The sequence below is a fragment of the Ctenopharyngodon idella genome, chromosome 16 (genome assembly GCF_019924925.1).
Source record: "Ctenopharyngodon idella isolate HZGC_01 chromosome 16, HZGC01, whole genome shotgun sequence".
Lineage (NCBI taxonomy): Eukaryota > Metazoa > Chordata > Actinopteri > Cypriniformes > Xenocyprididae > Ctenopharyngodon > Ctenopharyngodon idella.
In genome coordinates, this window is record NC_067235.1 from 21524197 (window position 1) to 21539486 (window position 15290).

Below are 15290 nucleotides of genomic sequence, written 5' to 3' on the forward strand. Positions count from 1 at the left end.
TTCTTTAGATTGATGGCAACTCATTAGGGTTTCCATCACTTTTTACAGTCATCATTATTCAAATGACACATTAAATGATTTTGTCTCATGCCATAGTATAATAATGAGAGAATTAGAACCGAATGAGAGCATTTATTACAAAAAATGAAATCGCAAAAATCACATAGGGTAAATTCAGGGTGATTGGGATACTTTTTGCCATTGAGATGACTTGGAAAAAGTGTCCCAATCAACCTGAATTCACCCTAAGCTTATTTTTTATTAATAACTTTCAGTAATAAACAGAAATAAAATGGAAGTATTTATCCAAGATTAATAATAAGTAACCTGATGAACCAAATATACTGCATATACAGTTTTAACATTTCCATCTACACATTCTTTCCATTAATGCCATTAATTCTTCTCCTTTCTGGTTTTATCTGCAACACGTGTTTATATGTCTCTTTCTGAGATTGAAATATACATAACTATAAAATAGCTATAAAAATGTTTACCACAGAATCTATCAAACACCAAATGTTTTAAGACATGTTGCTATCAGTGTAATAGGATATTTTCTGTTTTTATAGTCTATTTAAGAAAGCATATTTGTCTCTGCACGTTAAAATCATGCCTCATGCCTAACAATTTATCAATTTCTCGGTCATAACTGTAGTTCTTTAAAATATAAAGTAGATTAGTTATTCAAATCAGCCGAGCTCCAGAAAGGATTTCGTTAATTCAACAATGCGGGATGATGTGTGATAGAACTCCACTTCCCACAATGCATTGTGGTGAGGTGAAGCGGATGTTTATATTCCGCGTGAACAGTGAAGAATGTGCAAGCAATGACAGCTGAAGTGAGAGATGGATCGAGAACGTAGAACACACTCAGCACAACACTCCAACATACCATTGCATCCTCTGTAAGTCATTGTTTTTAAGTCTGTCAGTTTGGTGTGGCATGACAGCCTGCGTTATTATTTAACCGATTTATAACCCAGCCTAATGAACTCTATAGCTCAGCTCGCTAACAGTTCCTCTTTTCGGGTTACATTTTAAACGTTTCGATCATATAAAAAGCTACATATGGTTAAAACCTAAAGATTTGGTAATGAGAGAGCGGGTAGCAATCAGCAACAGCTTTCAGGCTAACATTAAAGGAATAGTTCACCCCTAAAACGAACATTTTGTCATTCTCCCCTTTTGTGTTCAACAGAATAAAGACATACAGGTTTAAAACAACATGATGGTGATTTGAATAAATTATTATTATTATTATTATTATTTCATTTTGAAAACTAAATACAGGTTTTAGGGTAAACTGTCCCTTTAACTTGCTATATTTAGTAGTTTACCATATTGTCTGGTTTTATACATTTGAAGACATTGTATATCGTTTGATAGAATATTATTTTGCTGCAGACTATTTTCACTGTTTTGGCATTAAACAGCATGATGTTAGTTTGCTGTTTTAGCTTCAACCACCAGAATATATTGTGCATGTCACATTGTGGTGCCTTAACGGGGGGATGGGGGGGAACTGTCAGAAGTCATTATTTCATATGAATCTCTTATAAGGAGGACCTTTTACAGGAAGTTTCCTCTGTTGGACTTCATGGTTTATGCAAATAATTAGATTGCTCAAGGAAGTTATGCAATACAGTTTGAGATACATTTTCTACATTATTTATGCTGTATGCCTGTCCTCTGATTAAATGAGTATTCTGAGCCACATGCAAATTAAACTTTCAGAAAATAATTTTACTAACTTGTCTTGTAAAAAAAAAAAAAAAAAAAAAAAGCCAAACAACATTTACAGAAATACACTTACAAACAGATGTTCAAGTGCTATTTTAGTATTAGCCTATTTATATTGCATTTATCTTGTGTTCTTGTATTTATACCAGAACATTTCCATTAGTATTCAAAACATAGAAGATACTTAAAGGGATAGTTCACCCAAAATGAAAATTCTGTCATCATTCACTCACCCTCAAGTTGTTCCAAACCTGTATGCATTTTTTTCCATTGTATTTTTTTTCCATACTATAGAAGTCAGCGGGGACCATCAACTGTTTGGTTACCGACATTCTTCAAAATATCTTCTTTTGTGTTCAGCAGATGACAGAATTTTCATTTTTGGGTGAACTATCCCTTTAAGCGCTAGTCTATCCAGTTGTAATGAACTTAATTTTGATCAATTTTTTTTTTTTATTTGGCCTCATTCATGGAACATGAGCAGAACTAATCTCTGTATATTGTTCATAAATCCATTCTTATATCCATTCAAATTTTCATTGCATGTAAAAGTGTTTTTACAAATATTACACAATTCTGTTTAATTTGTGTCATGAATGAGACCCTCTGAATTACAGATCTCTTTTGACATTTCAGGGTTCTTACAATCTTGTGTGATTTTGTTTGTGTTTGTTTGTGTGTGTGTGTGTGTGTGTGTGTGTTTGTCTCTCTAACCCACAGGTCATGCATGCAGCTTCAAAATAAGTGGCCTATAGCCTGTGCTGTGTAGAGCCTATCACACTACAGAGCAGGAAAGGGACAAGGGCTGTGCTTCCAGATTCAAACCCAGTCCTGCTGCTCCATGTTTCCTATGCTAACCCTTCTGAGCATGTTTTACTATATCTGTCTGCGGCGGCGCTCCAGGAGCGGGACGCGGAGCGAGGCGCTGGGTAGCCGGCGGGCGGTGGAGCTGGGACAGCGTTCAGCGCTGCCTGTCACCGTGGAGGTCGAGCAGTATGGCAAGGAGGTTCTGGACTTCAGCTCTCACTATGGCAGTGAGAACAGCATGTCCTATACCATGTGGAACCTGGCGGGAGTGCCTAACGTTTATCCCAGCTCAGGAGACTTCACCCAGACGGCCGTGTTCCGCACTTACGGAGGCTGGTGGGAGCAGTGCTCCAGCTCTGCTCTCCCGTTCCGTCGTACGCCGCCCAATTTTCACAGCCAGGACTTCCTGGAACTGGCCTTCGAGGAGCCTGTCTATCCCACAGCTGTGGAGGTGCTGGAGACCTACCATCCCGGGGCCATTGTCAAGATCCTAGCGTGCTCACTCAACCCTTTCTCCCAGAACCCACCGGCTGATGTCAGGTAAAATGTTTGGTGTGAGCTAAAGTTTTGGACTTGTAATCAAAAGGTTCTAAGTTTTAATCCCACAAGGTGTGACCCATAAGCTGTTACCACTGGCATTTAGCCCTGGGTTGTTACTGTACTGTAAGATGCTGTGGATAAAATGTCTAATAAATAATTACCTACTTGGTAAAAGCCTCTTAGCTACATAATTCACCTTTTACTTATAAAGCTTGTCCAGATATATTTCAGACTCATTAAATGTTAATGTCTTTTTGCTTATTTTAATAAGTCATTAATGCACAATATTGTAATAAATATTCAGTTCCTTGACTATGCAATTTAATCACCAATATAACCCACCGCTGTATGGCCAGATGATATGCAAACTAAGTTTCTCGGCTGGATAAAGCAAACCAGCTTCTCGCTAGTAAAGTTTTGATGGATGCGGATTGTAATCAAGGTAAAGATGATTGCAGTGACGGACAGGAGTCATACGTTTGATGCGCAAACAAACCGTGTATGTGCTCTCTCGACGCACTGTTCGCACATTGTATTTATGCACAGACGTACGTTCACGTGTTTCCACACACATTCAGGATAATATTTTATCTGTCATGTGTATGTGGCTGTGTTTAGTAATTCTGAATAGATCTGTGTACTGTAAGTAGGTATATGCAGTCAGGTCAAGGCCTTTTTTTGGCATCTCCATGTGGTCCTGTTCAGTATCGCAGTTTGACATGTCTAAAACGTAAACATCTGAAAAGTTTTGTTCTGTAATGTTTGTTTTTCATGTGTGCTTTGGTGTGCATACATTTATGAATTATATGTACTCCTTGTATCATTTGGTTGATAGGTGTCCTTTTGGAGTCTTCAAGTGTCTTTTTTTGGAAAGACACCTAAATTTACCTTGAAAAAAAGCTTGCAGAAAATACAGTTTGGTGAGAATCACCCTTCAATCTGATCGTTTACTTTGCTGTATATAGCAAATGATGACAAAATAAACATGTTAAACAAGATAAATGATGTATGATAAATTTCATGCTAAGTATGTGATTAGTCACGATTAAAAAAAAAATGTGAATCTATTGACAGCACTAATAAGTAGATACATGTAACATATATATATATATATATATATATATATATATATATACACATATGTTACATGTATCTACTTACTATAATAATAGCAGCAGTAAATTATGCATAGTTAGAAGCAACTCATTAACCTTATAATAAGTACATGTTGTTAATTTACATTACTCTGGACATGTAAATACATTGTAACAAGGACTCATTAAATATAAATGAAATGAAATAAATAAAATGTTTAGAAAATAATGCCTTAATTGTATATTTACTAAAAAAAATGTTATTTTGTTAACAAAACTTTGTACTTATTTTAAGTAGACCATTTTAGTAAACCTTTTCAGCCAAATCTGCAGTCATGCATTTTTATTTATTTATTTATTTTTTTAACATTTTTGACCCTGGACCACAAAACCTGTCATAAGGGTCAATTTTTTTTTAGATTTATCATCATCTGAATAAACAAGCTTTCTATTGATGTATGGTTTGTTAGGATAGGACAATATTTGGCCGAGATACAACTATTTGAAGATCTGGAATCTGAGGGTGCAAAAAAATCTAAATATTGAGAAAATCGCCTTTAAAGTTGTCCAAATGAAGTCCTTAGCAATGCATATCCACTCCCAAAAATATATTTTGATATTTTTACAGTAGGACATTTACAAAATATCTTCATGGAACATGATCTTTACTTAATATCCTAATGATTTTTTGGCATAAAAGAAAAATCGATAATTTTAACCCCTACAATGTATTGTTGGCTATTGCTACAAATATACCCGTGCGACTTATGACTGGTTTCGTGGTTCAGGGTCACAATTTTGATTGTAATTGTGAATTGTACCAAATTTTGACCAAATTTCAGATTTCAATCATGCATCGATCTCATCATTTAGTAACTGAATAACAATATCACAGATTGTTTTACAGAGCTGGATGCTGTTTGTGTTTCAAGTATGGGTTGTGTTTTGAGTATGAGCCATGTTGTTGTATTTATTTGCAGGTGGGAGGTTCTGTGGGCCGGCAAGCCCAACAAAGCTCTGACCCCTCAAGCTCGCCAGTTCTCCCCCAGCATCAGGCAGATCAGTTTTGCCACCAACCTGCTGCGTCTGGAGGTGAACTGCTCCCTGTTGGAATACTACACAGAGCTGGACGCAGTGATACTGCGAGGCGTTCGGGAGAGACCCATTCTGGCCCTCTATAAGATCCCTGTCATCGACATCAATGATCTGAGTGACAGCGAAGAGGAGATCAGTGATGCAGGAGGCCTGTGCTGCAGGTCAGGTGGAGAAAACAGGCACAACCTGGGGAACGGCTACTTTGATAGACTCCCTTATGAGGTTAGCATTGGAAACTTTCACTGTAATTACACATGATGCCTGTGAGATTTAGAGTTTAGGAATGTATAGTAAATAGTATGTAGGGTAGGTAACAAAGAAGGTTTTCAAAGACTGTGGATAACAACACAAGCTGGACCACAGAGTGTTGAAATCTTCTACGTACCAGACAGATATTGAAGAAAAATAGCTGGGATTCGGTCTAGCCCCTCAAGTCCCGACTTGTGTGGTTGCAGTAGGTCTTCTGCAGTCATTTTCAGATAATTAGAGACCCTTTATTGTAATTTAAAAATACCTTTCCAATTCGTAACCCCTCATTAACTGCACACAGCTCAGATCTCCTGTCCAAACCACTGACACAGTCTTGTTACAGAAAACACGATTGTGCTTCAGAAACAAAATCTGGCTATTATCTGCTAACTGATATCTTGCTTCACACTCATACTATTGTTCACTCTTCCCAACAGCGCACCAAAAACATAATCAGTGCCTCCACAAATGTCTTGAGAGTAATCTTAGTATCTCTGTCTTTACAAGTGACTATTTTGATGCACAACAAGAATATTTAGCATGCTGTGTTTTGGTAACTGTTTGCTTTTGTCACTGCAGCTAATCCAGCTGATCGTGAGTCACCTGCCGGTTCCGGACCTGTGCCGATTGGCTCAGAGCTGCAAGCTCTTTCACAAGCACTGCTGTGACCCGCTGCAGTACATCCAGCTCAGCCTGCAGCCGTACTGGGCCCGGCTCACAGATGCCTCTCTATGCCACCTGCAGAGCCGCTGCACCCTCCTGCAGAGACTTAACATGTCCTGGACGGGCAACCGTGGAGCCGTGACGGCCACTGGTTTCTGCAGGTAACGGCGAGAGTCTCTGATCCAGATATTTAAAATATTTTGATCTACTAAATGTGCGCAATAGTCACTCCATCGCTGTCTTTTTTCCTCAAGCTTTATGAAGGCCTGTGGGGTGAGTCTGGTGTGTTTGGAGCTGTCGTGCTGTCATTTCCTGACTGAAGCGTGTTTAGAAGTGATCGCCCAGACGTGTCCGTGCCTCCGGGAGCTCAATTTGGCTTCCTGTGACCGTCTGCAACCTCAGGCCTTCAATCACATCGCCAAACTCGCTAATCTACGCAGGCTCGTGCTGTACCGCACTAAAGTTGAGGTGAGAGCAAGACTGAGAAAATGATAATTACTGATTTTCTCGGGAAAAGCATCTGGTATACACTAAATTATAGCTTGATCAAAACGAAACTGTGAATTTTTTGTATTTTTAATTTATAATTCACATATTTACATTCAAATTTTCAAATTCAAAACACTCACCAAACTTTCGGTCTGTGTACTTTTGCATCCATTCCTTTTTCAACATAGCATTAAAGGTCACCATGAAATCAAAATGGACAATTCTTGTTTTTTTATGAAATATTGCATTATCAATTATAAGTGTTACTGGCATGAGGGCGGGGCAACCTGTCACTCACATGACATCACAGCATTAGCAAATGACAACAATCAAACGACCCAATCAAATCCTGATGGACAAAATTAAGTCCCGCCCTACTAGTGTTGTCATGATACTGGAATTTAGAAAACATTTGATATGATAAGTGGACGTGCTATTGGTGTGAGCACGAAACCTGCGGGAATGAGTAAAATTATGTGCAATACCCGCAACCCTGCGCTGAAATTCAGGACCTGTAACATCAACAACCTGAGCAAATAAGACAAGTGAGTGAGGGGAGGCGAGTATGTGTCAAACTGTCAATTCGGCGTCAGAGAGAAGAGCGAGCGAGAATGCGCAGCTGGTATCGATCAGTGTTGGGTAAGTTACTTCAAAAAAGTAATTAATTACTAATTACATCATCAATGTTGTATTTAAAATACTTTTCTAATTACTCTGTCTGAAAAGTAATTTAATTACTCAATAAGTAATTCAACTCATTACTAATTACTTCTTAAAATCCCTATAAGCCTTGACCGGATAGACAATGGAAAGGAAACTCTCTTAATAATTTAAATATGAGTCAAACATGGAATAGTTTAGCCTTTTATAGCTTTTTAAAACATTTTAGCTTTATTAAAACATACTATAATACTTAAAATTTTGTAGTAACAAATAAGGATGTCACAAAACAAAAAATCTAGTAGTTGGTACTGATACCACCAAAAGTGCATGATACTCGATACCAAAGTCGATACCACGGTAAAAATACTTAGATACTGTACAAAAAACAAAACAAAAACAATGCTATATATTTTTTCAGGTAGGTCTAATAGTATTAAGTAAAAATACCACAGAAATTGAATAATCAAATATAAAATAACTCTGCATAGTCATAACTGTATAAATTAAATATAGATTAATCCTTATTAAAGCTTTTCTTTTGTTGTTTGGTTATCATTTATAATACAGACAGCCAATAGTAGACAGTAGACTGCTGTCACTAATGGATGGAGACAATATGCTGTTACACATGCTGTTCACATTCACATAACCAACGCGAATATACGCCAAGACGGGCATTTTGACATAACTGATGTGTATTTGAACGTTTATGTGTAATAAACCGCGAAAATCTGACATTTGCGAGAGGCAGCTATGTGTGTGCGCTTTGGTTGAGAACGCACTGACTGAAGACCGTCTCTCAGAGAGCGTGCGCAGTTGTTTCTCCCTAGGACATAGCTTACATTTTACCGTAATGTTCTTGCCTACCTGTGTCAAAAAGTGAAGTAATTGGGATATTTCCATTCGGCAAAAACAGCCACTCGCTTCAGCCGACACCTTCAGACAGCGACTACGCAGCCAATTGGTGCGAAGTTGCAAACTCAAGCGCAACTGCACTAGCTAACGATTTTAAAGAGGCAGCGTTCACTTTTACCTTCAGACGATAAATTTAGATTTTAAATTCAATATTGATTTATACAGAATTGTTGAACTAATTTACAGTATGTAATGCAAGTACATTATAAGTAACTGTAATTAAATTACCTAAAAATGAACAGTAATCCCTTAATTTACTTTTTCAGTGGATAAGTAATTTAATTACAGTAACGCGTTACACCCAACACTGGTATCGATGTATCGATACTGTAGAAAAGGGTTATTGAAATCAGATATTTCAGTATTGATACATATTGAAGGATCAATATTTTTGACAACACAACACCCTACATTTTTTGTTGTTTGAGAAGCCGTTTCACTTAGATATACGTAACAATAAGGAAGGAAAGACCATTGCAACTTCTGTTTCATGCCGACTTTAAACAAGATTCACTATCAGCAATCCAAAAACAATCTTGTTAGCAATTTGTTTTCCAGCTAAAGACTAGTGAGCGAAGTTGATTTGAGTGTTATCATTTGTGGGAGGGGCCATTGTGAGGAGCAGCCAATCACAACCATTTGTTTTCCTGCAGCAGTACAGCCCACATAAATACACACAAAATGTCCCCCTGCTCAATTCCATTCAGATTAGAGCATTGTGTGTTGTACCTCACTGTGTACTCCACAATTTCTTTTTCTTTTTTTTTGGTAATGTTCTGTGATGTTTGCTGTATTTCCTGAATCACATGTTTATGACTGTATCCATGATTAAAGCAATAGTTTTGGGTGGTAATAATGAAGGTTTTTAACATCAAAGCTGAAATTGTTAATTACTGATCCATGAAATTTTGTGTTCCCCCAAAAGTTGTCTGCTTTATCATGCATCACCTTTGTTTATTGTTTATACTGCATCATTAAAAGGCAAGTTATCTTGGGATTTTAAGAAGAAAACATGATTATGCCAGCCTCTTTTAAGCTGTTACAGTTACCTGTCCTTCTAATTATACTGCATCAGGTCTTGTAAGTGCAAAAGGTGCATTAGCACCTTTATATAAGTGCTACATGCCGGTGCAGGTCCAAGCATGCCATTAAACTAGGGTCGTCCCATCCCTCTGTGTGTGGTTAACTGTGAATCAGCATTTGTAGGTTTATGGGTGCCTCTGCCAACAGGTATAATGTTTCTGTAGCTTTTCTGTAGTGATGGTGACTGCATATAAACATACACACGAACACACAGGCGTCTGTAGCAAACGCACCTCTTTGTCACCGTCACTGGAAATAAAATGTCTTCTGTAGGGAACCTAATATTGTAAATAACAATGGAAATATACACAGAACATTTGTCCACTAACTCACACAATACCATCAATCTTCAGCTGTTTGAGTTTCAATTCACGTGAGTTTTTTTAAAACCAAAACAATAATGAAAACAATGGCTGTATTATCTTAGTGATGCTCGCATGACACTAAAGGTTTTTTTTCTGTGAAACATCACTATATCTCAGATGTGAGTGTTAGCCATGTGCGCCAGACCGTGAGGTCATATACTGTAATAGTTTTATTTTGACACATCCATTTGGAAGAATATCGAATAGTGGAGTTAAAATTGTGGTCATCAAATATGCGTTCTTTTGTCTTCTTTTTACTCCACTGGCATCTGAATAGGAGGTTATGTGATTCTCTCGTTAGTGCTGTGTGTTAATCGTCACTGTTTTCCCTGTTTTATTTCTTTCCACATGCAGCAAGCAGCCATGTTGAGCATTCTCACATTCTGCCCAGAGCTCAGGCACCTTAACCTGGGAAGCTGCGTCATGGTGAGTCTACAGGACAGATGAAATATGTAGTTTGTTTACATGACTGTGTTTAACCATGTTTAACTTGAAATAAATTTTAAAGCCAATTTTAAATCAAAATTTAAATGCCACATACTATCCATACTATACAGTATGCAAGATTAAGTTGTGTATCCCAAATAATAATTAGAATACATTGAAAATGGTGTATCCACAGGACCTGTTTTTTTTTTTTTTTTTTTTTTTTTTTTATTATGATATGATATTATTGCCCACAACCCCTGCTACACAAGATTAGTTGCATCAGAGTGCAATTTTATGATGTTATATATGTCCCAGTACTGGTTGATGAACATGTTTTTTCATTGACAGCCATCTCACTGTCAAAAAGTGGCCTAAGTTATCATAATTTACCCTACTTTTCATATTTGTTATGAAGTATGCAAATCAGTATTCAGCCTCTGTTCCATTTCAGCTACAGGAACATTGGCTTGTCTGGTTGTGTGTCTTCATATGGAGCTCATAGAATAGCTTAGAGATATTCAGATATCATTGAGTTCTTCATTATGGCTACATGGTGTTTTCATCACAGATTGAGGACTATGATGTGGTGGCGAGCATGCTGAGCACACGCTGCCGTTCTCTACGCTCCCTCGACCTGTGGCGCTGCAGGAACCTGAGCGAGCGTGGACTGGCAGAGCTGGTTTCGGGCTGTAGGCTCCTGGAGGAGCTGGACCTGGGTTGGTGCTCCACGATTCAGAGCAGCTCCGGCTGCTTCCAGCACTTGGCCCGCAGCTTGCCCCGCCTACGCAAGCTCTTCCTCACCGCCAACCGCACCGTGTGTGACTCTGACCTGGAGGAGCTAGCCGCTAACTGCAGCGCTCTGGAGCACCTTGATATTCTGGGTGAGATGAGTGTTTTTTTTTTTTGTTTTGTTTTAAATGTTCTGTTTTTTGGAACACAAAAGAAGATATTTAAAAAAAAATATATATATATATTTCTGTGGGTTTTTTTTTTGTCCATACAATGAAAGTCAATTGGGTATGATGTTAGTTATATGGACAAAAACATTCTTGAATATACACCACCATTCAAACGTTTGGGGTTGTTAAGATTGAAAGTTTGAAAGAAATCTCTTATGTTCACCAAGGCTGCATTTATTTGACCAAACATACAGTAAAACCAGTAATATTTTTTAAATATTATTACAGTTTAAAATCAGTGTTTTCTATTTTAATATATTTTAAAATGTTATTAATGCTGCCCTCATGTGCTATCGGAAATACTGTAAATACGAGTTTCCTAGTTGGTAATTGGACATTGAGCGCCTTCTCAAGTCTTATTTATTACTGGAAATCATTTTGTTATTAATGGATAATTTTTATACCTAAATTCCATGGGCATGCCATAGACTTTAAACGTGGTGGAAAGGAGAAGGATTGCTGCTGTGACTGGTATTATTTATTAGTTTCTTTCACAACAGCTACATCACCTTGTCTAAAGAAGTGTATATTTACATATATGAATAACCATTTGAAGCATATTGCATGTTTTATACACAGTGAAAATAGCCTGTATCTGACAGAAAGTCCAGAATCGTCAGCAAGCGTACTATCTAGATAGCGCGGTAAATGTTTATGTGGTTGTCAACGACTGGGATGATACATTTTATTCCAAATTAAATATCTTTTACATTTAATAAATAAATTTACATTTAATGTACCCTTGCTGAATAAAAGTAATGATTTCTTTCAAAAAAAGAGAAAAAATCTAATAAATGATGACACAACAATCATTTCAACAATCAAAAAATGAAAAATACCCCATGATTTACTCATCCTCAAGCCATCCAAGGTGTATATGACTTTTTTCTTTTAACACAATTGGAGATGTATTTAAAAAATATTGGGTCTTCCTAGCTATATAATGGCAGTGAATGGGGGGCCTGATTTTGAAGCCAAAAAAAGTGCATCCACCCATCCATCCATCCATCCATCGTAAAAGTACTCCACACGGCTCTGGGGGGTTAACAAAGGCGTTCTGAAGCAGAGCAATGGGTTTTTGTAAGAAAAAATATCCACAAGAGTAACCCGCGATGAGATGTATGACATAGGATGTAGGAGTAGCGTAAGCTTATTAGACGCCTCTCGCGGTTTAAACAAATAGGGCTGTGCAACAAACTCAAGTTCCGCTTCTCTTATATCAAAATCCTCAGACATTTTTCTTTAAAATTTCTCATTTTAGGCTTCTAATTTGTGACTGGTGTTTTGTTTTGCTCTATACTATGTTTCTGCGTTTGTCATTACGTCATGCGTCGAGTCAGAGGTTACTCTTCCACCATAAATCGATGCATACGGCCGTCTCCCAGAAGCTAGTTACTGTAGTTGATAAAATTTTTAAATATGGATTTTTTTTTTTTTTTTTTACAAAAACCCATTGATTCGCTTCATTTATTAACCCCCCTGAGCCTTGTGGAGTACTTGTACGATAGATGGATGCACTTTTCTTTTCGCTTCAAAATTGGGCGATTGTGTTCGTCTGAAAGAAGATTGTCATGTACACCTAGGATGAGTAAATCATGGGATTTTCATTTTTGGGTGAACTAACCCTTACTAACTTTTCTTTGTGCTTTCTTAGGCACACGAATGGTGAGCTCTGCATCTCTGCGGAAATTACTGCAGAGTTGTCCTCAGCTAAAGCTGTTGGACGTGTCCTTCTGCTCGCAGGTCGACTCTCGCTTCGTCCAGGAGATCAGTGGCCTTTTCCCGAATGTGTCCATCAAGAAGAGTTTCACTCAGTAAAACTCAATGGGTCCTGAGCAGGAGCAGCTTTATGGGACGAACTTTAATATTCTTGGGAGAAGGTGGCGCATTCTGGTGCTGTGAACTTGCTGCCTTGAACTGCACAGAGCTGTGAACTGCCACTTGGAAGATGTTATGGATGTTTCACACTCTCTCAGCTTGAAGAGTCTCACCTTGTATTGAATCTCACACATTTCATCAGACCTCAGTTTTTGATCTTAATCTCAGGGTTTTATTTTTGTCTTTAGAGAGAGACGTTTGTAGTATTCTGTACTACAGCCGAGGGGTTTTGTTTTAAACACACTTATTCAAGTGTATCAGTACCAATGTTTTATTTGCATTGTTAAATGTTGTTGAATCGCTGTTGAATATTGTGAAATAGTAACATGGTGTACTATGATTATTTATTGATTGATTGATTATAAATTCAGGGCCACATTGACTTGAATCGTGGGCACAGAAATCTTTTGTGGCAATACCTAGTTTGTGTGAAACTTTGCCCATGTCTTGAGTCAATCCTGTTATGCATTTGTATGTACACAATAGGGCAAATACCAAAACATAAGCTTTTCTCTATTGCAAAACTTGACGTTTCCTTTTACACAGGCGCATGCTAACCGTTAGATGACATATCCTTGTGCCTTAGGTTTAAAGAGAGAAGTGCTTTGTACATTTGCTGGTCGTCTGTATTGTGCTATGCTAAATTGCGATTTGCCAAAATCACCCTAAACCAAAGGGTTTTTCTTTTTAAATACACTTTAATTTTGAAAAACACAGATGGCAATGTACTGTATTTTCTTTAAAGGTGTACAATTACTTAAGTCAAAACAAGGATAAGGACAAATTGTTAGTGCTTTTGGTAAAAGTTTTTTTTTAAGTGCCATATTTTTTTAAAAAATTGTTCTTTCAATTTGACTTACCTGTACTTTCCTAGCAGTATAATAAGCACACTCTGTAAACAAACTCTAAAGTTAATTTGAAGCAACCTAATGTTTGATTTGTAGATTGTATTTATGTTTAATTATACACTAGCTACAGTGAAGTAATGTTGTCATTTTGGATAATGTATTAAATTTGTGATGTTTGTAAGAAGCAGGAGGCTTTTAGCATCATTTCAGATCTGAGAGTGACACTCATGAGGTCTTGGTTCAATAAAGTGAGGCTTAATATTTTGTGTTCTTTTTTTTTCCATTTGAAAATGTGATTCTGTGATTATAAAATAATTGATCTTATTACTAGTGCTAAATCTTAGATTATGTTTGGCATGTGGTTGGTATATACCATCTCCACCAGTAAGATTCAATAGTTTGGTTAAACTGAAAGTAAAAAACTTTTAGCGGCGTTTAATATTGCATCTGGCAGTGATAGTCTCATTGGACTAACAGTGATGTAATGAATTGTTTATGTCTGCTTTAATGATGGACTGAGGAGCTCTAATGTGCCCTGAGGACCTGGAGGGATGCAGTTAATTAGATTAAACGATTTCTTGATTTCTATACAACTATTGCTAGTCAGTACACGAAGAAAACTGTCACTACACCCCTGTAAATAGATCAACAGTACAAAGCATAACAACACTGTCTGCCTCTGCCTTTGGACCCTGTAATTTAGAAGTGCCACTGCACTCCTGTTACATAGCTTAAGCATCAATATGCATTTGACCTTTTCTCTGTTTCATCATTTAATAACACAAACTAGTTTGAGGAATCATATTAAGGCTTTACAAGTGCATGCTTGATTCCTGATGTTTTAGTAAGCAATTTTAAATAAAAGAAAAAAAAGAAAACTTAAAAATGAAAACATTTATAAAACATTTATAAAATGAAAACATTCGAAAATTGAAATATGTGAATTTTTTGTGGTGCAGACGAAAGATAAACTAGTGGATATTTAAAATATTGGATTCAAAATACAATTTCAAGTGTTCGTGTTTTTTCTTTGTCTAACACCTCAGAAAAACTAGCTCAGTAAAAACTGTGTAAACTAACATCGAAGAAAACCCCGGAATGTTGAGCTACAAATCGCCATGTGCTGCTGTTGTTACGTTTAATCAATGTTGCTTTAGGTGTCCTAGAAAAATCTCACTAGGTGGCACTAGAGGATAAGGATAAGCTTTTACACAATTACGGTTTTAATATCAATTCTAGACTTAAAACATGTTGTTTTCTCAAAAATTGAGAAAATTTTATCACTTTGAAACTTTTAAAAACTAGTCTAGCTGTAAATTGTCGATATTATGGAAAAATGCCTTGACTTTATTCTCAGAATGGTAAAGAGATTAAAATTTGCACGATACACTTCCAGGCAAAGCACCACGGAAGACTCACATAAGAGCACCCCAGTTCACCATCTTTAGTCATGACGAAATTATAAAAGAT

The 15290-nt window shown here is 37.0% G+C and overlaps 1 protein-coding gene across 1 annotated transcript; it reads left to right on the plus strand.

Annotated features, from left to right (window-relative positions):
• Positions 1-746: 746 nt before the first annotated feature.
• On the plus strand, positions 747-14081 carry fbxl4 (F-box and leucine-rich repeat protein 4). The gene is made up of 8 exons (XM_051865608.1): positions 747-908; positions 2464-3090; positions 5165-5501; positions 6108-6352; positions 6446-6659; positions 10061-10132; positions 10704-11016; positions 12749-14081. Exons 2-8 carry the CDS (start codon positions 2585-2587, stop codon positions 12910-12912), a joined length of 1851 nt encoding a protein of 616 aa, XP_051721568.1. The 5' UTR covers positions 747-908; positions 2464-2584; the 3' UTR covers positions 12913-14081.
• The last annotated feature ends 1209 nt before the right edge of the window (positions 14082-15290 follow it).

What these genes read in the sequence shown, in the direction of transcription:
- fbxl4 (XM_051865608.1), top strand. Translation starts at nt 2,585, where the DNA reads ATGTTTCCTATGCTAACCCTTCTGAGCATGTTTTACTATATCTGTCTG. An exon ending in TGTACCGCACTAAAGTTGAG is followed by an intron (nt 6,660 to 10,060) that starts GTGAGAGCAAGA and finishes TTCCACATGCAG; the next exon opens with CAAGCAGCCATGTTGAGCAT. An exon ending in GGAGCACCTTGATATTCTGG is followed by an intron (nt 11,017 to 12,748) that starts GTGAGATGAGTG and finishes GTGCTTTCTTAG; the next exon opens with GCACACGAATGGTGAGCTCT.